General features: G+C 42.7%; 1 protein-coding gene across 6 annotated transcripts in view; it reads right to left on the bottom strand.

Moving 5' to 3' along the window:
* The window catches only part of SLC4A4 (solute carrier family 4 member 4), a 236,480-nt gene that overhangs the window by 147,833 nt on the left and 63,257 nt on the right, over positions 1-25,390 (bottom strand). For all 6 annotated transcript variants that reach the window (XM_068679251.1, XM_068679253.1, XM_068679254.1 and 3 more), the window contains 2 exons: positions 24,262-24,335; positions 7,741-7,920 (listed from right to left, as the gene is read on the bottom strand). In XM_068679251.1, the coding sequence (XP_068535352.1) occupies positions 7,741-7,920; positions 24,262-24,335 (254 nt within the window). Of the gene's footprint in view, positions 1-7,740; positions 7,921-24,261; positions 24,336-25,390 lie in introns of those variants that run through there.

Genomic DNA, 25,390 nt, shown 5'->3' with positions numbered 1-25,390 from the left:
TGTCAGAGGTACTGCACTGGAAAGACAGACAGCTCTAAGTGTCTATATGCATACATAGAGCACCACTCGTATCTAGGCACCTACACCCAGCAGAAGACCTGAAGAACCTGAAAGGGCCAAAAAAGTATTCATTAAGCAACAAGCAAAACAAAACGTAAAGGAAATTAAAGATACTAATGACAACAACTTCAGCGTGCTCCGCAGCAGCCAGAACCAATAGACAAACTGTTGTACTTGGATTAAAAATGAAAAAGCCTCCACTTAAACAAATCAGCATGGTGAATTCATGCTACAAGATTGCTCACCACAAAATCTTTTATGTCCCTAAGGCATCTCGATAAACCAAGAAGAGATTAACCAGCTTTCAGATAAGGTGCCAGCTGATGTTACAGGATCTGTCAGGTTCAGACAACCCATTTTAGATAATTACAGTTCTTTCTCCATGTAAAACATCCTACCGAGAACTACTTAAATGCAGGTATTTGGTGGCAAAGTCTTACACACGTACCCAAAACTTACAGCAAGCTTCAGGAAAGCCGGATTCTCTGGAGTTCCAGCTTCCATACCACAGGTTACACACAACTTTTGAGAGAAAGCTGCCTTTTAAATAAGAATGGGTAAAAGCTGCATATTAAACCATAGGCTGGGATAATGCTCGACCATCATTACAATGGTGGCTGCCTGCATAACAAATCTGATCTACCCAGACCAAACCTCACCTTCGCTGTGAGAGATGCACTCCATCCAGAATGGCAGCACAAGCCTCAAATAGTACCTTAATGAAATGACTCTGCTGCAGAAGTTTTCTCCTTCAGCAAAACTCCTCCTAACCCACATCTGAGGGCTCAAGAGTGATTTTTATTTTTTTTTTTACTGAAACCTTCAAGAACTACTGGTGGTGGGTGGAAGAGGAATTTCTCTCAGCAAACTGCAAACCTTTACAAACCTTTGATGGGATGACATAGCATCCCTTCCCTCTCTCTTGCTATACGGGTCCTCTGGAAACCACTCCTGCAGACAGTTCCAGATTTTCAGCCTCTCTCCCCTGTTTCTGTGTCCTGTAAACAGAACCATAGTCACACCCTTCAACTGGTTAAGAAAATCTTCAGTATGCCTAGCCCACATGTGACCATATGCAGAACAGCTGCAACCAACAGGGTAAGATGAAAGATGGCCTCAACTCACAGCTACTTAGCCCTCTTAAGGTTTTCCAGAATTTATATTTTGCAGTTATATTTATCCACCTGCCATGTTTTGACTCCTCCCAAAAGCAGATTCTACTGTTTTCAAAGGATGCAAGTCCTAAGAAAATACTATTACATAAAGCAGTTTATCAGTTTCACAGGTGCCTCGTTATTGCTTGTTGCTTTTGGGCTCACGTACCTTGCGGAATCCACTGCCAATGCTAGGTATCACAAACATTCCTCAAGTCTGGCACTGAATGGGGTTGAGCACCCTGTAATGCACATTTCCCATAAACTACAAGCACTACATTTCTTTTCCTTTCAACCTTTTTTTTTTTTTTTGCAATGCAAGTCATAACTCTAGTTAACCTCCTCAAAACAGGGTTTGAGGATGAATATTGCCATTTAGCTTTAAAATCAGTCTGAACAATAGAGAATTTTCAATCTTTTGCTACCTATGTTGCTGGTATCATTTTTGTGATTATTTTATGTAAAATGCCTTAGGGCTTGAAGTGAGGTGTAGTATTGCAAGTTATTACTTTACAGCTTATAATACCAGTCCTTGACTACAGATGAAATTCCCCAAAATATTTTGGAAATAGATGGGTACTTTTATAGCTTGAGCTTCTTGCTCTCCGTTCGTTTGGAATCTCCTTTGCCTACAAAAGCTCTTTTACCCTAGCCACTGAATTCAGAGTCGTGAATGCACGCTGATGGTTTCTTAGATGCCAGAAACCATCAGCCATGAACAGATAAACTAAACAAAGATGAGAAATTCCCATTCTGCCAAAGCATCACACATTCTCTACTTCTGTTTCTGCCGTATCGCTCACATCAGCCTAACTCTGTACCACATATGCCAAGCGTTGTTGTTCAAAACACAACATCAGAGTCTCAAAACACTGATTTGGATCTTTATTAACATGTACCTTCTACACCTGCTGTGTGTCTAAGGGGCACAGGGCTTGGCCAGGCCCAGGACAATCTAAGCAAGCTCTGCACAAGTGCAGGCATCTCTGCAAAGAAGCTCATGCTGCTGCATACACAGACACGGTGCTACATGCCGCCTGCTGCTATAGTGCTTACTGAAAGACAGGCTTTCATTGGGTTTCAGCCACCTCAAACAAGTATCATGGAGGTGAGCCAAATAAACTTGGAGAGCAACCAGACAATGAGAAGAAACCCCTTCCCAGATCAAGCAGAGATGCGTTTCCTCATGGGAAAATCTCCATACGTCTGTAGTAAAGAACGAGGAAGAGGGAAATGGGTTCAGATCACAGCCTGTCCTGAAGAAGCAGCATCTATCTGCTTGTCTTGTTCCTCTCGTCTCATCCCTTGCAAGTAAAGCAAACTACACCATCTGCTTCATATCGAGATAAGCAATCAGCTGAGCTGAGAAGGCAGAATCAGGCCTGACACCTCTACATATGCCTGCATGTAGAAGCTGACAAGCTTCTTGTGGCTTTGCACTTCGACTCTTTTCTCTGTCCAGCTGAATCTTCCCTTCACCCCACCAAGTGGGTTAACAAGGCCTGGCAGATTGGATTGTGCCTAAAACCCTAGCAGGTCAATACTGCAGCCATTAGCGTTACAAGATCACTTAACTTTTTCCCTGAAAACTTTGTCTCACCCAAACTCTCTCAATACACTATGCTGCTCTTTCTGCAGGTTGGGTATTCTAGAAACAACTGAATGCTCTGACAACATAAATCTTTATGTCTTTTCTAACTCTCAAGCATGTTTCAGGCAGACAAAAAGAAGGCACTTAAAGCCTGCTTAAGGTAATGAAAATACAAATAACAATACAATTTTTTCCCCAAAGTTCTTGCATGCCAGTTTCATGGATGGTACAAAAGAACCACTGCTAGGAAGTGTTTCCTTCTTACTGGTCACAAGTGGAAGGAAGCCAGGGCAAGGCCAGTTAAAGCAGGTACTTTTAGAAACAGGGTGCTGGTACATTTGGAGCAGGGAGCTGTAATAGTCTGTGGTTAAAGGAAGCCACATTTCAGCTAGCACCAGTGTCAGCAGTCCTGCCTGAGAACAAGGGTGTGAACAACAATTTCTCTCCGAGTGCAGAGACAGCCCCTGCAGGCCTGGAATATGCTGAAAGGGCTCTGGAGAGGGATCATTGCCTTAATGCCTCCTCCTCCGTGTATCAGAGAATATCCCTGTCTGGACTTTTGAAGCAGGCATCTTTCCTAAGCAGTAATTTACTTTAGATAAAACATATCTCTACGGGTTCAATTTCCCTAACTCTCTTCAGATGGGAGAGCTGAGGATTGTTTAGAAACTCACAGAATTTAGCTTGTTTGACTAACTGGACACAGATTTTATTCAAAAAGTATAGACACTTCTAGACTGCACCAATTTCCAAATACTGAAGTGCAGCTAGACCGGTTTTGAACTCGAACAAAATGTTTATAGTCAAGTTTGCATTTATGGACTGTTTACTTGCTTCTCTGTATCCATAGACATGTTTAATCAGGTTCGTTTGCTGTGGTACAAGCAGCTTGACCTGGTGATGCAAATCCAGATTCGGTCAAAATCTGATTGCAGATTTTTCACCAAAGAAGCTGAGGCATCACCTTTGTTCAGGTAAGATATCTGAGTTTAGACTTCACAGTCGTTAGGGATAGATCAAGAAATAAAACTGGTGTATCGAATCGAAACTGGCTTAAGCTTTCTGCTCAGTAAAAACAAAGCTCTCAGTATAGATAAAACAACTTCATTATTTCAGATTTTGTGAATGACTCTTTCTATGACTGTCCTTATATTTGAAGAAAAATAAACTAAGAAGCACATACAAGCTGAACTGACAGTGTCTAATGCTTGGCCAAGCAAACAATTACAAAAAATCAACAAAGAGAAAGAGCTATATACATTATTGTACATTATTGTTTTTATAGACTTAGACACATTGTACATTTCTCCAAGAAGTCTGTGTTTCCTTAATTTAAAAGTAGGGTTTGCTTGCTTTAAAGTATAGTTGAGGAAAAAAAAAAAAAAAAGGAAAAAAAAACATAATATATAAATCCAACATCTTCCAATTCTAAGGAAAAGATTCAAATACCTTCCTGCTCAGTCCCCCTATTTCACCAGCAACTACAAAAATAGCACTTTTATTATTTTTTTATCTTGTTATGCTGACATAACCACCCCCCTACCCCCCTCTGAAGCCTTTCTGAAGATGTGTCTTACACATTATATTTGCTGCTGAGTATTCTTTGAGCCTGTGTCTGAGAGGTCCCAGAAACCTGCAGGAATCCGATGCCATTTTTAGTGGTTAGCACAGCCAATAACGGCTAGTGCCGGTTACATCCAGCCACCGTGCAAAGCAGCGTTATGCAAAGGTCATTAACACAGCTGTCCCAGCAGCCCTTAATCCTGCAAACTGCAACACCCTCTGCCCTTCTATTCTTGGGTCCCTTCGTGAGGCAGACGCTGAACTGTTTAAGATGCCACAGTGGGTGCAAGACTTCTGCTTTCTCTAGTGTCCAGCACAGATTTTTCTACTCTTCTGATGACACCAAAACATTGTGTACCCCCATGAAGGTTCAGCAAGCCCCTGCACAGCAGGCCTACCTCTAACCAGGGTAGTCCCCTTTATAACCATGCATCGGTGTAAAACAACCTAAGGCACATTAGATTTCTAAACTCTCTAAAAAGTTTAGACTCTCTAAAGTCAGCTTTGGCTGTCTCCAAACTCTTTGTTTCCCTTCTTGCTCAGTTTCTGCTGTTCTCCCCCTTCAGAGAAGAAACACAAAATTCAACACTCCCTCCTTCCTGGCAAGAATGTAGCCACCTTTTCTCTCTCTCTGAAAACACATACACCTAATTCTCTCAGACTTCTTCCATCTGTCCCACTCTTCTAAGCCACAGGGTGGAGTCAGAAAAGATACTTCATCGTATGTCACATACACTCTTCTGACAGCTGTCTCAAATACATGCAAGATATTTCATTCCAGTGATCTTCTAACTCCACAGAATTTCCCTTCAGAATTCCTCAATTCTTTGATCCTAATGTTCTCAGGTGTCTTTTGAAAACGAACTTTAGCCACACGGCCTTAACTCGATTACAATGAACAAAGATACAAAAAGTTACGGTTCTACTGAGATTTCTTGCCATGATTGGCAAGACTGCCATTCTTGCCGGTAATGAAAATCAGATTAATTTGGTGAGGCATGCTTTTCTTTTCCTGAAGAGAACTGCTCTTCTCTTGGACATACTTTCCATGACAGAGTGAACAGAGCAGCTGGATACATGGTGCACAGCAGCCATCCACACCCTCAAAAAGCCTTCATCCAAGTTCCAGCAAGGGCCACCAAAAGCTGACACAACCTGAATATCCATCAACTGTCTCAACTCAGCAACTGCCTAAGCAACAGAAACCTAAATGGAAATAGACATTTATAAATGAAAGGAAATGTCAAAAGCAGAACAGCACAGATTTCTGAAGGAGGCCTGGTGTTACTGCAGATGCAGAAGAAGAGAAGGGAGGGCTGGTAGCCAGCAAAAAAAGAGCATAGGAAACTAGTAATTCAGGTCAGTTACGAAGATAGTAGTTTCAGAAGGCAAAAAACCTGGGATGATGAGGCAACACGTAATTCAACGTTTGGAAATACAAGACAGTCATCTGAACTACTCCTATCCTTTACAGTGTTCTAAATTAACTGTGCCAGCTCGTAAAAAGATCCGGCCACCAGTGTGCAACAGCAAGTCACTGCAAGAACCTGGTAATATATATGGACACATGAGATGGTGAACAAGGCAGAAAGAGTTACAAATGATGCAAGTACTAACACTATTGCATGGGACACCTGGAATATTGTGTGGGATTCAAGTGATCCTATTCCAAAAACAGGCAGTGCATAGAGGTCAGGCTAGAAAAGACGATGGGGGAAATTCTTAGGCAGAGAGATGACAAGACTGCATGTGTTCACATGCTGAAGAAGAACAGACAAGAACAGACTGAATTGTGGCAGTAACAGAGGAAAAAATACTGTTAACCCTTTCTGAAATGAAAGGAACCAGAAACACTGATTAGCAAAACAAAAGGCAGCACATCAAAATCTGATGGAAGAAACAGGTTTTCAACCATGGGTATAATTAGCCCACAGAAATGATTTCCCTAGGACACCAATACAACCAGAACCCCAAAAGGTATCTTTTTCAGATTTGGTCACTGGCACACCAAAAAAAAGAACAGAGATGTACATATAAAAATTAAATCGTTAATACCTACCATTCTTGAAGACAAATATCTATTTCACTGTAAAACCAATTACTGGTTTCTGAGTGCTGACAAGAAAACTTCCTTGGAACAACTAGGGAACTACAGCTACAAGGAGCAAATGGTCTCGGTGACTTGCTTTTCTTTTCAGTAATCATTCTCTGAAGTATCTACACCAGCGAGAATAACAGGCCCTAGGCTAAAAACATGACTGATCTGATCCCATATTACTGTCTTTACATGCAGCAACTATGCAGCAGCACAATTTCAAAATGAGTAACTCCTGCGTTTCTTCAAAGATCAGGTCTTACGACCCCTGCTTACTCCTCTCTCCCTCTAGCTCAGAAAGCATTTTCTCCCTTACAAGCAGGTTGTTTACTGAAACTCCAACTACCTGGAATTAGCCTCAAGAATCTGAGCTATACCATCCTGAGCTGTTCCTCTACATTCAAACCTTGTTGGCATGATCCATTCTAACAGGCTGTCACTGTCTCCCTCCCACTTCTATTTAAGCAGATATCCTCTAGATTACAAAACAAGTTTCTGGCCAACAGAGAAGACAGCAGGAGGAATCAGACTTCATGATGGTCTCTTACGATGTTACTGAAGAGACGCATAGTGACGACACCAGTTCTTTCTCCTCTGCTTAGCAATTCCAGCATGCATGTAGGTCTAAGGCACCAGAAACAGACCTCATCTGCTTATCAAAAATGTAGATATTCATCCCCTACAGATATTCAAACACACAGTCGTGTTACTTTTTATTCTCCTTTTTCTCTACAGAACTTTAAACTGATCAATCACCAAAGTTAAGAAAAACTTATTAGCATCATAAGTTATTAATACAATGAAGTCAAATCTCAAGGGGATTTGTTTCTTAGAGCCTACAGCCATGGTCTTGCTACTTCTTATCAACCTGCTCCTATGAGGTTGTTTCGAGCTGAAACCAGGGGGTGCTTGAACTACAGTTTTCATCCTGAGAGCCAGTGCAGAAGCTGCAATCGATCTGTCCAGGCACATACTCAGTCTTTGTGTTTCCTTGCTATCTCCTTACACACAGTGTCAACTTGCTTTTAAAATTTTGGCCTGTTACTGACTGGCATTAGCTCAGTAGCAAACTCAGGTGATACACAGGGATGAAATGTCCTCTCCAGCCTTTTCCAAGCCACAGAAACCATTCAATAGCAACTGATTTAGACTATTCTGACCCTGCAACATGAGAGGATTGTTTTTCTTGATCCACTTTCCTCCTTCGCGATCAGATCAGGAGCAAATCACTAGACAACAGACCATTGTAGTGAGTGACAACCAACACCAACACTTACTGAGTGGTTTGAGGATGCTGCTGCTTGTCTCGTCAGCATTTTCTACGTCTGATTTGTCGGAGTAGTTCTCAGAAATTTTCTCCTTTTCTTTCTTTTCTTTGTGCCCAGGTCTTCTTCTATGACGCCGCCTTCTCCTGTAGCTCTTCGGCACATGGACCCCAATGTAAATAGTGTGATGACCTAAGAACAGAAGCACAGCAAATATTAACTTTGACTGCATGCAGTTCGTGCACAACTGATAGGTACAGTTCATGCTGAGTTTCATTCAAATAGGTGAGTGAAACATTTATCATTGCTGGCCTAACATTAAATAATAGTGTGTTTCCTCGATCCAAAGGTGAGCTAAGAGCTCTTGAACAACCATTTGAAAAGTATTTTTTGTACAATCATTTCTGAGAGTACATTCCAGTGCAGACTTGCTGATAATTATTCAGTCCTTGTGACTCATTTAAAAATAAAAATAAAAACCGCAGAAGGCCATCAAACTAATTTTGCAATACAAAATACAATCATCTTCAAAAACATTCCACATTATTTTTTTCCCATTTGTTTTACTAAATACATTGGCTGGACTACACACTCACTTTTGCAAACTGATCCAGCTTAATTGAAGGGCACAGAGCAACAAAATTTGTATCACTTCACTAGTCCACTGAGTAACAAGTATCAAAGTACCACTAGGGTACTTTAATACCGCAGTGAGGAAGGAGTACCAAGATAAGTTACTGCAAATTTCTAAGTACTTGATGCTTTCCAAAATAAGAATTAAGTGCCAAATTATGTATGCACACTGTGAATACAAGTTATGCCTTCTCCCTTTCATACAGGCTTTTCTTTCAAAACCAAAGCCCTTAAACTACATCTACCAATTGTTATTTCTTTTTGATGAGTTTGATTAAAAATGCTTTGTTTTCAGGGCTTTTCATACTTCTACCAGTTTGGAATAAACATCTTTCCTTGTACGTACAGAAAACATTTACGAGTCTTTTTCTGTTCCTAGATAATTCAGCTATCTTAGTTTAAGCTTCAAAAACAGCTGCTTCAGATTTAGCTCTTGAATGACAGCTATCTTTGATGTTTTGGACAAAATTTGGTTTCCCCACTCATTTTTCAGCCCAGTGCAGCTGAACACACATGCTGTATTACTGAAGTACATTTCTCTGAGTGAAGGAGCCCCAAATACACATGAGAACAAGTGTATTTATTTGCATATTCACTCAGCTACTTTTGCTCATACCCAGAAACAGCAGTTTCTGCCAAGCTACCCCTCTGCAGAGTCACTGTCTCAGCACCTCACATACATCTATTTTTAGCGTACACTTACACCTCCCATGAATGCATGGCTGTTAAAACCCCATGCAACCATACCTAATCACATATTCCAGAGAAGGCAGAGGGTACAACCTTGGGAGAGTTCAAATCCTTCCTGCAGCACTGCCCCAGCCCAACTCATTTGGCGGGCAGCTCCCCGCGAGGAAGAGAGAATGGAGTTAAGCAAGTAAGGAAAGTCAGGCTTCACTTGATAAAGCAGTCATGCACTTGGGAAAGTTAGGGAGAAAAGTGGCCCTTGCTATCTACCCATCTCCGCTGATTCTCCCTCATTACCGAGCATGCATTGCTCTTTGCTATCATCTACAAGCTACACCTATTTCTGTTGTTTGCTTTTCAGCAGCATCACTTGGTTTCAGATTAACCACCTATTTGCAACACACAGGAAATTGCTTTGGAAATGCCAGCACAACAGTAAAGGCAGAGACAGCAGCTACCAGTTAACTGCACTGCTAAACACATGTGTGTAATTACTCATTAGGTCAAATCCAGTCTTTGAGACTGAGCAACTGAAAATCCCATCACAAAATCCCCAATTTCCATAAAAAATAATTTTTCAATGAAGAACAGCCTTTCAAAATATTCCTCTCTAATGAGACACCTTGTCTGAGGACACCAAGAGATGGAGATGGATCACCACATCTGTGGTGAAGGGTGGCAAGGCAGCCCACAGAGCTGTATGTGGGACACGAGCCTGGGAAATCCCTTTTCAAAAGTATACAGTGCAGGCATAAAGGCATACGTGTCTGTGTTTATGTATGTATAAAATATTAAATAAATAAAGACTGTGGGGATGTTGATTAAAACTCAGAATTTGCCATGGAAAAAACGACACTGATCTTTAACTGAAGATTTCCACAGGGACACCTGAGACACTTTCTGCTCAACTGCTGTAAGCAGCTCTGCGTGTGAGGTGTGTTTGTGCTTTTCTGGTACTCCTACCTTTCCTCCCTGGATTTATCTGTGAGATATCTTCTCAGACTCCACGTCTGCCATTTCATATTCCACATATTCTTAAGGCCAGCTGCAAAGTGTGGAGACTTTCCCTTTCCCTGCACATGAATTTTCTTGCTGAAACAATCTGAGGTCTTTTAAAAGACTGCTTGACCAGTGTTGCCCATCCTGATAGCAACTTGAAAAGAGCTAATAGCATTGCTCAGGGACTTTGCAAGGAATGGAATAACGAGCTGTATGCAAAGACAAGGACAGAAGCTTATGAAAATAGCTCATACCCTATGCATATTACACTGTCTCATCCCCATCTACACACACATTTCATAGCCCAGTAAGTCTATTTAGGCATACAGACCTCTAACACAGTAGCTCCTTTGGAAAGCAAGCACAGGAGAAATGAGAAATTTAAGTGCAAACTGTTGAGTCACTGAAGTATAGAAAAACATCTGAAAAAGGGCTTTTTAAAAACTGCATTCTTAATTCTCAGAGACTAATAAGATTAGGAAAAAAAGCTTCCCCAATTTGACTACTTAAAGAAACAGACTCATCCCCAGACTGGCAGTAAATGTGATACATTTCGGCTCCAAAGTAATTTGTTAGGAGGGAATTGCAATAGAAAGCAGAGGCTTACAAAGAAGTTCCCTGCCCACCCACAGCCATAATTGGGCTGCAAGTGCTGGCGATGGCCCTGAACGCTATCACATCATCGTTCTGGTGCCTATGGCAAGCTGTAGTTTCTGTACTGACTGCAGCTATGCAGAAGACCACACTAAATTAATAAAACAGATATACAAATACATAGAGTATTAGTGACACAAAGATATCAACTAACAGATATGAAGTGTTAGTGAAAGCCTCTCAAAGTTACTTTTTAGCCAGTACTGCCTAGGCGAGGGTATCAAAAGAGTCACTGCAGAAACTCCACCAATGCCTGCAGTGTAAAAGCCAGTAAGTTCACTGCTACGTGTGCATCACCCGATGCTCCAGGCTGCTAACAGCTTGTACAACCACCCGGCACAGTACCAGCCACCAATAATTTGTCATCTCAGGGAACAGGACCAAAAAAAAAGGAAACAGAAATCCAGGGTCCAGCAAGGTTCAAAACTCAGGCAGCACAACAGTGGCAGAAGGAAAGGGACCCATATCTGCTGCCTCCAATCTAGTGTGCCAGCGTCACAATCTTTCAGACATGGGCAGAAACCTCTGTGGGCCCTGGGCAGGGGCAGGGGCAGAAGCACAAAGCCAACATTGGGATACCTACAGCGAGACCTTGCAGGTCAGCACCTGAAGACACCATTTAGCTCTGGCACATCAGTCAAAACCAAAACCCGGAAAGCTATTCCAGCAACTGGAAATATCAGCTGTAATACGGCAGATGGCATAAATGCTGCATAAAGAGAGGGAAGGGGGAATTTTATCTGAGCACAAGCAGCAGTCATAAGGTGGGGGTGGTCCCTGGGACAAACGAGGCAGCGGTAGCTGCTCCCAAGGAATTCTTACCAAATCACATCCAAAAGCCAGATGCAAAAGGATGGAGCGATTCCAGCTATTTGTATTTAGACAAGGTCCTCTTTTGAATCACTAATTCTGTGGTCAGCTTGATAATACAAATACATCATAGTAAGCCTGTAGTCTTAATGCTTTAATATGCTGCCAACAGAACCGGACAATCTCTTTAATCTTTTGATCACGTGTGCACAGTGCAGATTTTGGTGATATGAAACTAAGTTGTATACATGCGGGCAAATATCTACGTTACTTCGCTGCTTTTCCCTGTTCTGCATGGGAGACACTTACTTAATGCAGCTTTTTGTCCTTCTCCCTACCTCCCCCTTTTTAATTTTTTGATTTTTTTCTCTCCCAGCACGTTCAGGGTGGCCAAGCAAGAAGTTTTCCTTTTCTGAGTACTTGAAGTAAGTGCTTGGCATCTGTTTACATTGTTGTGAACGCTGAGATAAACTTCTAGGCTCCCTTCCCAAAGTGCCTGGAAGGAAACAATTGACACATATCCTCAATGCACGGGGTTTCTGAGACATTTCCTACTCACTGGGCTAACCGAGCTTTCCCATGAGAACCATTTACTACAAGTGGCAATGCCTGATAAATCTAACATGACATACATGCACCTCACTACTGTCCTGCAGCTTGGAGGAGGATGGGAGGAGCAGAGCTGAGCGGCAAACTTCTGATAATCCAGGTCCCACTGAGCCACAGGTTTCTCTCATGCACCCAATGGAGGCCATTTGCAAGTTTCCTCCTATAGACCCTGCTGCATTCACAACCTCTTCCTCCCTCCCTCCCTCCCCACTCTCCCCCAGGAAAATGACTGGTCTCTGTGTGCACCTCATTAATTTCAGAACTGTTTTGGTTGACCAGAGGCACGAATTTCACAACGCTGTAAAATCTCACGGGTAAGATGCCCAGCAAGACCTGCAGGTGAAAGCAGCCTGCATTTTCTCTTCCAAAGCACAGCAATGGGTCACAGCTTCCTCACACTTACTCCTGCTGTAGCTAAAATTTTCCAAGTTAAATTTTCTTTGCATGAAGATAAACTTTACTGTGTACCAAATTTGGAGCAAAATTGGCTCATCTCGTTATTAATAGAGCAAGAAGCAGTCATCATCAGGGAGGTATTTTTCCCCTAGAAAATTTTTGGTTGAAACCACTTCTGCTTCATTAAGAGCTACTGAAGAAAGCAGCTCGTGATTCAGAGTCCAGATTTAGAGGACAGGCACACGAGTCTCCCTGAATCAGTTTTATTGGTGAAAACCCACTCACACATTGCCAAATTTAAGTTTTGTAAAATGCAGAATTCCATCCCTGCCTGCAAGGATATCTGTTCATCTCTGTCCTCGCCAAGCACAGTCTTGTTGAAGTACTGGGAATGAAACTGCCTGGATCTCAAGTCATGCACAGCACACAAGCTCAGCACACGTGGAAGAAAGCAGCTCCAAGACACCCTACTCCAAAAGGTCAGGTCCCTCAAGCATGCTGCTACAATGCGACACCATGCTCTCTAGTCCTTTTCGGAGTTCTTCCATTTAAGGGAATCTGGGGATTAAAGAAATAGGAGAGGAAAAAAAAAAGTGTACTGAAAAAATAAAAGTGAAAAATCTGCTTGAAGTTTTCTGACCTTGTAAAGTTTCTGCTACTCATGAGTCATGAGTCACTTGCATGCCTTTGCATTGCTAAACTTTTGTGTGAGCATGGCCTCAGGACCCGCTGCCTGCACAACCCCAGCCTCCATCCAAATATTTGCTCCTCATTGCCCACTGAGGCTCACTCGAAGCCTCACAGGGGTTTCTCAGTGTGACAAGGTAGGCCCTGCCTGGTGGCTTTTGCAGTTGCTGTGGCACAAACCTCGAGCCAAGCCTGAGGAGTCTGTCAGTGAGGATCCTTCTCTGTCCAAGGAAGAAAGGACGACAGTTTTTAGAGACTGAGAGGCAGGGTGCACGTGCAATGCATGCGTGCTGAATGGCTGCTCGCTGCTCAGCAAGGGGCAATGCAGCTCTGTGAAACAACCAGGACAAGCCTGGCACAGTCTGCTGAGGTTCTGGCTAAATGTAAGTCATGAAGAAAGCTTGGGATCTGCCCTCATGGGAAGTGTGCCAGCGGCAGGGAATTACTCCCAGTGCAATCGCATCAGTCCCAAACTTGACATCCCAAAGCCTCTGGAGCACAAACTGTCTAGACTGTTTAGAACACGTGGATCTATTCATGCTATAATACTGCTGGCAAATGGCCAAAAAATACCTAGAGAGAGAGAGAAATCAGGTGTTCGGTTGTCTCCTAGACTAGTTCTGGAACCATATTTGCTTCAAAAAGCATTATTGCTTCTTACCACCTCCTCAATAAAAAAACTGAATCTTCCCCAAAAGAATCATAAAGACTAAACCTGTTGCTTCATGCACCTATGAATAGTTTCAGGTTTCAAACATCAGTTCAGGTTTCTCAAAAATCTGAATTTAGGCAGTTCTGAGGAGCTTCATCCTGCAACAAATCCTTTTCACAAAACCTTTTGGATGGTATATAGAAACACATTTGTGTAACATCGTATTAGTGACCATGGCAATAATCCAAATGTAGGGCACTACCAGAAAACCTGTGTTTTCTGGCAGAAATGCAAACTGAAATAATTGCCTTCGCATAAGGAAAAAAAAATCAGTAGATATGATTAAATTATTTAAGTATGACAATAACTTCTGTGCCTGAGGTCTCTGTTAATCTGGGCACTGAGCTCAGTCTACCACTTCCTGACATCTTAGTGCAGGACCAAGGACAGACTTTAGCCTAACATTGTGTAAGACTGAAATTCTCCTTCCATTCCGGATATCTACAGCCAAACAAACAAGCAGAAAGAGATCACACTTTATTTACAATACAGTCTTCAATTTAAAACACCAGTTCTCTTAAGAAAAAGGTGACAGTGAAACAGCTTTTGCTTAGTAAAACAAAACTTGGTCATTTCAAGAAAGGAGCTGAAAGTTACAGGATCAAAGGATAAAGTCTGCTTGGTGCATATCTAAGAAGGAATCCTTTCCACATGACCAGGGTTGTTGAGACTTAGAGCATGGCCATAAAGAATCTCAGACTGGCACCTTAGAAGGAAACAAGATCAAAAACTAACATTAAAAATGTATAAAGCAACGAAAATGAGCTATTAGTTTTCACCTGGTCCTTATTTTTACTTTCAAGACTTTTCCAGAGAGCAGAGAGAGTTATGTTAAACCTCATCAGGCTTGGACAAGCTCACTTGGTTACAACTAAGACATCTCTATAGCCAACCTCTTCTCCATAAGCCAACTGCTCTGGCCACTTGCACTTCCTGCTCTGTGTGTATCCAGGCTCTCCGAGAAGACTGGGGCAGATATTTCAGGCTTCCTGAATGAAGGGCTTCGCTCAGCACACCCCAGTCATTTAACTTTGGGGCAAGGCTGACCTAATAACACAGGAAGGCAAAGGCGTGCCATTTTCATAGCCTAACAATCAGTTTCAAACCTGGATGGAGCTGACACACAGCTTAACCCCAGGGTAAGGAAGCTTTAGGTATGTGTGTGGCTTCCTGACACATACCTAGAGCACATGGCTTTTATTCCTGCTGCTAACAAGTCACTAACTTTACGAAAAATTGCTCCGCAGAGATGCCCAGCATTCAGCAATCTGCACCTACAGCAGCTCTGAAATCACATGAGACTGGCAGGGGATGCAGCCTGCCACGAGTTTCATCAGCAGAAGACTGCATGGCACACCTTTGTACCTCGATGGGCAAGAAGGAAATGTTGGTGTACTGCCAAGCACACAGCTAAATGTGGCTCTGGTCAACACACTGCCAGGACCAGAGTGAGTCTAGTGCAGTTTTTAGTGGCTTCTTTTCAAAACCGGAGGTGGCAACAGAAGGGTTCTCATTTTGTGCAAGAATCTAAGGAAATCAATGACAGAAAGAGCTGACGGTCCAGAAGGACAAATAAATCACAGGGATGATCCATTTTAAAGGGGAGATACTAAAAGTAGCACTAAGCAAGTTCCAAAGTAAGCCCTGCTTAGTTTCAAATCAGCTCAAGAAATAAGAACAAAAGGCCATGCTGCTGTGTGCCGAGTGCACTTACCTCTACCTGATTTAAAGGGGTTACAGGTAGTAAACACCTCTCTGGACCAGCACCAGCAGCGGAGCAGCTGCTGGCCCTCCACCCCAACCAACTCCACTTCCCAGGACGCAGCTCTCACAGCGTGTACCCAAGCGCAAATAGGATGGGACACAGCCTGTGTGACACCCTGCTTCAGGGAACAGTTAGCGCCGGTGGAACAGAAATAACCTTCCCATCATACGGCACCTTGAGATTTCCCAGGAGGGATCTGGAAGAGCATTAATTTCCCCACAGATGAAAACACAGGCCTCCAAGAAACAACAGACAAGCCGGGATGTTTTCAATGATGCATTAAGATGAAGTGCTCTGGGTAGGAGAAGAGCCATGGAAATTCACCAGGCCTGTTAGTGAACACAGCTGGTTCATGCATTAGAAACAAGGAACATGATTATTTCCTCTAGCACAGTGTAAGCACCAAGCACTATTCCCATCAGTGAATCTGAACACAGAGGCAAAAACTAAAACAAAACTAAAAGCAATCCCCTAGATGGGCTGACCAGGCACACTTCTGGGCTCACCGCTTGGTCCTCACAGGACCTCACAGTGTTTCAGTATTCACCCTAATATTCAAGTCACTGCTTTTCCAGGTGAGTAGGAACTTACCCTGAAGCTCCCAAGGCTTCACTGAGAAGTTTGCTGACATTTGGGTGAAGTCTAAACAAGGTAATATTCCATCTGGAGATAAATCAGACCCAAATCGCTGTCATTCCCCACAGCAAAGTAGCACCAGAATCCTCTGAACTGAGGGCAGACCTTCCACCCTGAAGAGATTTGGCTCTTTGGGTCCCAGTAACAATGTTATGAGTGCACAAGCACGCATGTCTCATAATGGTGATGCCTGCGCACAAAAATTACCTCTGCAAGAGGTTCCCTTGAAGGAAACTGAAGGTCTTTTAAGGGACCGAGCACACAGTTTCAGAGGACCAGCAACAGCAGGTGGATGTCTAGAATTGGGCAACAGATGCTGGGCTGAGTGGCAGAGGCAGAAAAATTCCTGTCTGTATGGAAATGACTGCAGAAATCTGTAACCAGGTAGCTGAACAAACTGAGATTGGGAAGTCCCTCAGGCTTAAGGGCCTTTAAACCAATAGTAACATGCAATAAACTAATTCACAATTATATGGCAGTTGGCCAAAGAGAAGGGTTCATGTGACCCGATCAGATGACGAGCTTTTGAGGAATGGGGCCAAATCCTTATAAATAGGCTACATATGGCCGAGTGTGGGGTTCACAACCTAATAAAGGCCATCAGAAAAACAGCCTGCAGTGAGCAACGTGCAGTAAAAGGCAAAACAGAGGCTCCGAGAGAGACAAAACCCAAGCTACAATTCAACAGAGAGATTAAAGAGGAAGGGACAAGATTAGAAACAAGAAGGCTCTCCTCAGTTCTGCCAGCTCTGGCAAAATGACCCCACATTCTTTGCTAGGATGGAAGGGCACAAGAGAGCATCCAGCATCGGCAGTGAAGATGCAATGATTTACTTAATTAGGCAGGAAAACTGACCAAAGATCGTTTTATGGATCTGTATTACTGCACTTTACACCTCAGCATTCAGTCCTTTAGTAAAGTAACTGCAAGGGGCAGGGAACTGAGCTGGGCAGTGAAAGGTATCATGCAAACATGAGAATCTTTTGATAACATCAGGCTCACAGACCTTCAATATCTTCAAAAGGTCGGTTTAATCTTTACGTAAAGTGACCTCTGCAGTCTTTAAAAGGTTCCCACGTAACAACACTATAGTTAGCCAGACAGAAAGTGCTCCTAGCCATCTGTCTGACGCTTGCACTTCTCAATTTCAAACATATGCTCACTTGCTACCTACCAATGACCCAGACAAACTGCCAGATTCCTAACAAGATTCAGAGGCTGCTCCAGTGAAGCGTGTTTAAAAGGTGCATTAGCCCTGAAGAACAGCACAGCTCTGAAACAGAGCTCACTTACATTCAAGCCAAGGAGGTCTAAAATAGGAAGAGAAAAAATAAAATGATGTCTTCATACAGCTTCTTGAAGGTCCTACAAACCTTGTTTGTTCAGAAGGAGGAAATTAATTAGTCACTGCTAGGAAAGGATCACAACCTGTGCCACGAAGCCCTAAAGACACATGCCAATGACAGCTAAAAGGTACCACAATAAATTAATTGGTCGTCATTGTTTAGACAGAACAATAAACATGTTTGGGGCATTCTCACTGAGCTTTATATAAGCCATTGCTAGACTCTTACCCACAACCCCATAAGCTGCTTTTCTTTCTCTCTTCTTTGGAGCTGTGTGAGGTTACAGAAGCCACCGAACCTGTCTTGCTGTTATCTGATCTAATCTGGCTTGGATTCTACTGAAAGAAAAAGGAACTTTTAAAAAAACAAAACAAACAAACAAAAAAAAAAAACACAGCTTTGGGGAACAGGGCAAAGGAAGGGAGCCGTGCTGGGCAGGGCTGTTTGTTTCCAGTTTTAGGCTAAGCTGTTCAGAAGCACGGCACTTTTGGATTTTCTGGCATCCACCTTCAGCACTGACCACAACTCCTTTAAAAAAATCATGTCCTTTTTTGAAATGGCCCGAATTACCACCCCAAATTGGATACAGCCCAGAACAACCCACCTTGGCTGGAAATCTTGACTTTATTTCCCATATTTCCATCTCATTAATTACCAAGGCTGACCAAATGACTACCAAGCTGTACTTGGCACTGCTCAACACATGCATGCAGGTAGGTTTTAGACCACTCTCCAATAGAAGAGCCTCGAGTTTCATAGCTGCTAAGACTGTGTACCGAGGTCTTCAGTGGGGGGCCACTGACTTTGTTTCAGGCCACTGACTCCGGGACAACAACTTCTAACATTCTTCCTCTGAATTTTACAGGCACAGTGCACTGCATTATTTGGAGACCTAGAGTCTTATATATACTGATGAACCGCTTCATGCAAGTCTATCAGAGAGACACTTCCCTTCCCTTCCATACAAGGGTAAATTTTGTGGTTATGCAGAGAAGTTCAATGTTGGCCTTTTCAGTAGGGACACAACTAGCACCCAGTTTGGTGAGCTTCAACATCATCCCCTACAAACTCAAGGCAAGGACAGGCAGAGAGGAAAAAATATCCATTTCTCTGAGGGAAAATCCAACTCCAGAAGTGTCATCATCGTCACGATACCAACTGTGAAGACTGAGCACAGATCAGTAACAAAAACAAGATAAACAGCAGCGACATTCCAGGCAGAGGTCTGCCTAAACCACCTAAACCACCATGGCAAGTGTCAGGCCGCTCAGGGGAAGTCCTCCTAACTGCCCGACTCTGCAGTAGTGAATCATGAGATAAGAAAACAGCCCCACTGCAAACAAACCTTGATTCCAAGGCTGCAGTTATAACTAACCAGTGAGAGGGCACAGCACATTTTATGAGGCAGACTGAAGCCAGAGCTGGGTGGAGGTGGAGGCCAAGCAGCTGCCAGCAGGGCACCAGGATGCAATGCAAACCACAGGGAACTCACTGGTGGGAGCTGCATTTACACAAAGGCCTCCTGACATCTCAGCTGTTCTTAAACCATTTTCTCCATTTCTTCTATAAGCACAGCCAATTTCTCACTACCTTATGTGAAGTCAGTTTATCATCATTTCCATTTTGATTGCAGCTTTTCCTCACCGAGCGTGCAGTAGGTGAGTGTCAGCACCTTCTCACACAACCCCAGCACCTTTAAAGCTAAGGCTGATTCCTGCCAACAGATCTGAAAAGCATCTGCAATGACCAGAACAATACCTCAGACAACAATGGGTAAAACAGATACAGGCTGGAAAGTGCCAGTAGGAAACATGCTCATGGGTTTGCTGGCATCGAGCTTACAAGTGACCAAGCAGTGTTACTACCTCAATGAGAGTGAAGTTCTGAACAAACCACTTCACCGGTGACTTACATTTCACAGACCCTGCAGCACTTAAATGATCAACTTAACTAATCCACACACACAAAAATAGCTCCCAACTTTTCCATAGGGATTTACCATACTGTCAGAAAGTCTGCAGTGAAGTCACAGCACGTTTCAGCATCCTGTAAAGAGTCCTGACAAAGTCTAAACTGGAATCTTTCAGCCAGACACTGTACAGTTGAGAAGATCCAAACCACCCACCCCATTTTTGCTAACTGTGTGGGGGCAGCATTCAGGTCCCAATCTGCGCCTGCTGGTCCCAAGCCATGTCATCTGCTGTACGGAAAGAGAGAAAAAAAGCAGTCCCTAAGTCCTCATCATTAAGCTTTTGCACAAGCACAGCCTGAATCAGTTTTATCAAAACAAAATACAGCCTCCTCTACCTCTACAGTTAAATTAAAGGCACCAAAGCAAATTAATGAAGTACAGTGTGTACTTGGATTTTACATGATTATTTTTTTAATTGTACTTGCTTCAGAAACAATTAAAAACTAATTGCTATGAAACAGATTATTTCTGAAAACAGAGAAGGTCTGCCTACAGTCAGTGATCAAAAAACAAGGGTTGGGACAGAGCATGAAAAATAAGCAAATAGGCAAACATAACTTATGTCTCCTACCTTCTGCTTGCTGTTAATAAACGTAAAGATTTTCACAGGAATCTTTGCCTTTTTAACCTCTCTCCTCATTGATCCAACCATCAAGAAATAATCTTAGGCTTAAAGCATAACACAGCTTTCTACCAGCAAAGTGTAATGACACTACAGGGTCAAGAATAGAAAGAACGGAGGAGGAAAGTGTGGGAGCAGTCAGCTAAAATGGCAAAGGATGTTACTGCAAGTTGCTGCAAAGACCCTGGTTTAAATCCCATAATGTTAACAGGACCCACAGCAAAGTTTTCACTGTAGCAGAACCTCTTCCTGAAGTTAGTTTTTTCTAAGATGTACTCTCCACACTTCTACTTCGCAAATCAATCGAAATGCAGGACAAAACACCTGACGCAAGTGCTGGTCCCCTTCTAAGGGACACAGCCAGAGCCACCCTGACCTTCCAGTAACAGAGCTGTCAGACCCGAAACCAAGCATCCTCCACCCCACCGCGGAGTCAGGGCAGCAGCAAACCCGAGGGAAGTTACACTTACAGAGCCAAGAATACCTTATCTCAAAGGATAAGGTGGAGCTTTACTTTTCCCCTGTTGCAAAATTGGTTATTAAGTAATCTGTTTATGTCACACATATCAGCACTCCTAACAGTGGCATTACAGCACTATGTCATTACCTTCAAGGAAAGGAACGTGCAGTGCTCTAAATGAATGGGAATGGCTTTCTTACACAGGAGGTTCAGCTTAGGGCAGTGCCTGTTCTTGATTTCCCCCACGAAAGCCTACGCTTTCTCACTTACTTTCCTTCTACACTCTGAACTGGACCTAGGGAGCTCCCTTCTCTCACTGAGTCATGTTTCAGGGCACTTCTGCTCCACGTCAGAGAGAGGAAAGAAAAGCAGCTCTTTGTAGCTAAAATGCAGCGAATTTCTTAACTAAGCCGTCTCACTGAAAAACAGGGGTACCTGCAAATGAATCATTTTCGAATGTCAACAGCTGATATCGCTAATAAAATAGCAATGACATGCAGTCTAGGATTAGACTGAGGTGCCACCTTAGAGAAGCATTAAATCATTTCTGGAGCTAGGCCAAAGGGACATACTTTTGCAATGTATATAGGGTTTCTATTAATGTTATATTTACTCAGCAAGGGCATGACCGACAATTGCTTCAAGCTGAAAATGTCTCAACATCCTACTGACCAGAAATGCCCCATTCTCCCCCTTCTTAACCAAGTCCTTCCCTCTCCCCCACACAACTGCATTACCAGATCAGTGAGCAACATGCTAATCCAGAGCTGCTATCTCCATCACAAGCAGGGCCACCAGCTAGTAAAAATTTAAAAAATATAAATAAATAAAAATAAAAAAATAAAATACTGACTTCAAAAGTTGCATTCTGGAGAGTTAATATGCAAGAGATGGATGCTCAGAATGATAATTTTCAAATATTGTCTTCATTTGTTTTAAATCAAACAGACTGAAAAGCAACAAAACCAGCCTGCTTTCTAAGCGTATCATAATGCCTCACCTCCCTGCTCAGTTGTTTTCCTACAGGTTTGGTGAAATTAATAGCTTTAGGCAACCTTCCTAAGGAATTTGATCAAAATTGACTACTTGGTGAAAAAATAAATTATTGGCAAGAGGAATGAATAGGAAAGAGGCAAACAACTTTGTTATAAGTATGTTTCACCTCCACAAAGTCAGGTGAAAAACAAAAACTATCAGTAAAAAACTAAAATACACTCTGGAGATGACAATTCTGCTTGTCAGTTACTTTTCTTCTACAGAGATTGCCACCCAGCGTAAGCTACTCAGAAAAGTGAGTTATAACAATACCACAGAACTGGCTGATGTAATGGAGAGGGTTTTGAAGCTAACAACCTCCTGGTCTCTAGACAAACTCCTCTTTGAAACTGTGCCACTCAACCTCTAATGCAGAAATCTAGCAAAGAGACTTAAAACCATCTGCACCAAGTGTCAGCCAAGAGCCTTCAACCTGGCATTTTAACCCTTCCAATGGATATATGCAAACTGTACATGGGGTTCATGTATGCATATTAGGTGCATGCAGACATTACTGACATACAGGACATACAGCTGTGTCCATAAAGAGTTAGGAATAATTAGGGACACACACCTTCTGTATTGAGGCAGATAAGTTCCCTTCAAAGTGCCGAAGCCTTTACTGATTCTTTGCACTCTGGAAATGCCTGCAAATTGCAAGGCAAGCTCTGAATGTAAGGCTGTCCCCATGCAGAAGCGCAGAGTGGCCGAGCAGCAACTTGCCAGTCGAATCTTACATGCACTCCTCTGCAGCGAGACACTGACAGATGCTACAGCGTCAGCACTGGCTCTGCCACAGCCGGTGACTCCTTTTGTGATTTAGCTAGGTCATTCACAGGAGCCTGGCGAGAATCAAGGCACTGCCCTCTGCACGAACAAGGGAATTAGCTGGTTACACAGCTCCAAGTCTCTGGAGATTCAGACAAGCAGCTACAGTTCTCAGAGGCCTGTTGTGTGCAAACAGAAACACTGCATATTTTTTCACCTCTTCTTCCTCTTACCCCAGTGAGATGAACAGCAAGTGGTCTGCTAGCTCAAGTAAATCAAACGAGGATATCTGCATTGCAACATGGAGATAAATACTTAAAACATTAACCTAACCTTTTTCACTGCACCTCAGACAGTTAAAACAGTCACTCCCACACTGCTCTTCACAAACAACAATCTGTATTATATTCTTGGAGCATCGCATATGGGTGATACATACCACAAGAGCACGTGGCAACATTTAAGGCAGTAAATTACAAGAAATATTTCCCCTCCCTCCCCACTCAAATGTTTCTGCTGTGCCAAAGCATCAATTATTCCATGAGCAGAAGGCAATACAAAAACCCTGTCATTCCATCCCTGCAGACAGCAAATGGCCTCATTAAACCCAACATGATGATTTATTGCTACTGAGCACAGATCACTTCATACAAGAGGAGAAGAAAACAGAAGTGTTTACATGGATATGTCTGCTCTGACTTCCGGGAAATGTTCTTATCGATCATTTTTGCAGATTATTTTCTTCCATACTGTTTGATCCTTTGGTGTCCACCACTGTGACAGTGACACAGCTGTAACCCTATACTTTTCAAAATATTTTAAACTGAAAGCCACAGGTATTTGTTTACAAATAAAATAGAATAAAACTATACACCCAAGTCAAAAGGGAAAGGACAATATCGTGAGTCAAAATGCTGGCCCTGTTTCCCTTCTAGCTAGAATATATACCCTATTGTCTTTTCCCTCCTCCTCCATTAGTTTATCAAACACAATGTCAACGGATCCTCATAAAACAAGAAAAACAGAATTTGCTACAAATATTTCATTCTTATCAGCTTAAGAATTTTCCACAACCAACCCTAAAAACATGAACTCCTGTGAACTCCCTTCTCCTTTCAGATTTCACAATATTTTATTCAGAGAGAAAATAAAAACACTTTCAAGAAGTCTACTCTTTTCCTAAAAAGCGAGGAAACTTTTTGCTGCCTTAAAAAAAGTTATTCTCCCAAGGGTAAAACCTTATTTTTCTACCTCCTAAGCTAAAAAAATAACCCAGGAAAACATCCACTTGCTGCCTTATGCCCACCCCCAACACTCGGTACAAATTCTGCCGGTCTTTCCAGTTTGGTTCGCCATCTGCGACACCTGCCACCGTATTCCAGCACTCCAAGGTGCAGTGGTAATATGCAAGTGTTGCTGGAAGGCTCATACGGGAAAGAAAAACAAAAAGCCCCAATGTGTCACAGTCCCTGTGCAAGAAACAGTGAACACGATTCTGTGGGAGGTGGAAACGTGCCAGGAGCACGCAATAACGTTCACTCTCGAACTGAAAAAGAGCATGTCTTTCAATTTTAAAGTCAGTTTCGGTCTGGTTAAGCTTATCAGTGTTTCAGTCAATTTTAGGATTAATTACTCAGCCGAAACAAAGGTGCCCTTTTTCTCTGCTATCCGACTGGCAATTTTATATACAAATACGAACTGTGAAGATACCCTTTCTCCCCAGCAGTCCACGGTCTCTTACCTTCCACTTCTTCTTCATCACATACATGTTTAAGGAAGGAAGCCCCTCTATCCAGTACTGCCTCGTCCTCCATCCTATAGTAATAGAAAAGAAAAAAGGAATGCTCAGACTTCTCCTGGAGCGAGCTATTTGAACCAGCCCAGGTCCTGGGCAGGTTAACTTGCAAGCTGTTGTTCATGTTATTGTGGGCACTGCCGTTCTCCTTCCAGTGCCTGCTGTTCCTTCATAGAGCTCCTTTCAAATGGCGTTTGGTATAAGCTGGCCTCACGTCGTTCGAATTCTAACCTTGAGAGGACATCAGTGCTGACAGGTGTGAGAAAGGTAATCCCGGCTAGAAGTCTTTGTTGTTTTGCTTTTTTTTTTTCTTGTTCCTTTTTCCCGTTTCTTTCTTTTTTTCCTCCTTTTTTCTTTTTTTCTAACAAGGACATACACACACAGGCAAGTTTGGGACTGTCTATGTGAAAGCCAAGAGTTTGTGGAATTCCTGTTTCCCTTTAAAGTTCTTCTAAAAGATGTTGGCTGCAGAGCCACGCATACAAGCAAGCACACATGCTGTACACAGACACACACACGCGTTCACATGCACAGTGGGAGACTCGGCTTCAGCCAGCCTCTTAATACCAGCAAAGCACACTTGTCTGTCGAGAGGCAAGCTTTGTGTCACATGTTGGCCTTACAGAAATCTGACATACGAGGATTATCCAGAGACCAAGCTACAGTAAGTCAGGCCATCACAGCAGTCATGTATGTGTGCCACCCATTCATTCATCCATCTGGGAACTGATTTTAGTTGTAGTTTTCTTTCCCCTCCCTTTCTCTCTCCACCACTTATCAGCTCCTCTGTACAGAGGAGGCTCCAAATTCTACACCTCTGCCATCAAGTCCTCCTGTGACACTGCCCAGAACTTGCCCTGCTCTATTTCATGCACAAAATAAAGACCCTGCATGCTTTCCAAGAGCTCATTCCACAAGCTCACTTTTGACCAGCAAATATAAAAATGGCAAAATAACAAAGAAAACATTTTTAGTTATATTAAATAATCTACTTACATATTGCTTGGAGGCTAAGCATATATTTGCTGCTCATTGTTAGACAATGAGCTGCGTAAGCTTAATAGCAGTGTAATTC

The sequence above is a fragment of the Anas acuta genome, chromosome 4 (genome assembly GCF_963932015.1).
Source record: "Anas acuta chromosome 4, bAnaAcu1.1, whole genome shotgun sequence".
Lineage (NCBI taxonomy): Eukaryota > Metazoa > Chordata > Aves > Anseriformes > Anatidae > Anas > Anas acuta.
Note: the sequence above shows the minus strand (reverse complement) of the source record. Positions and strands in the feature narration are given on the sequence as shown.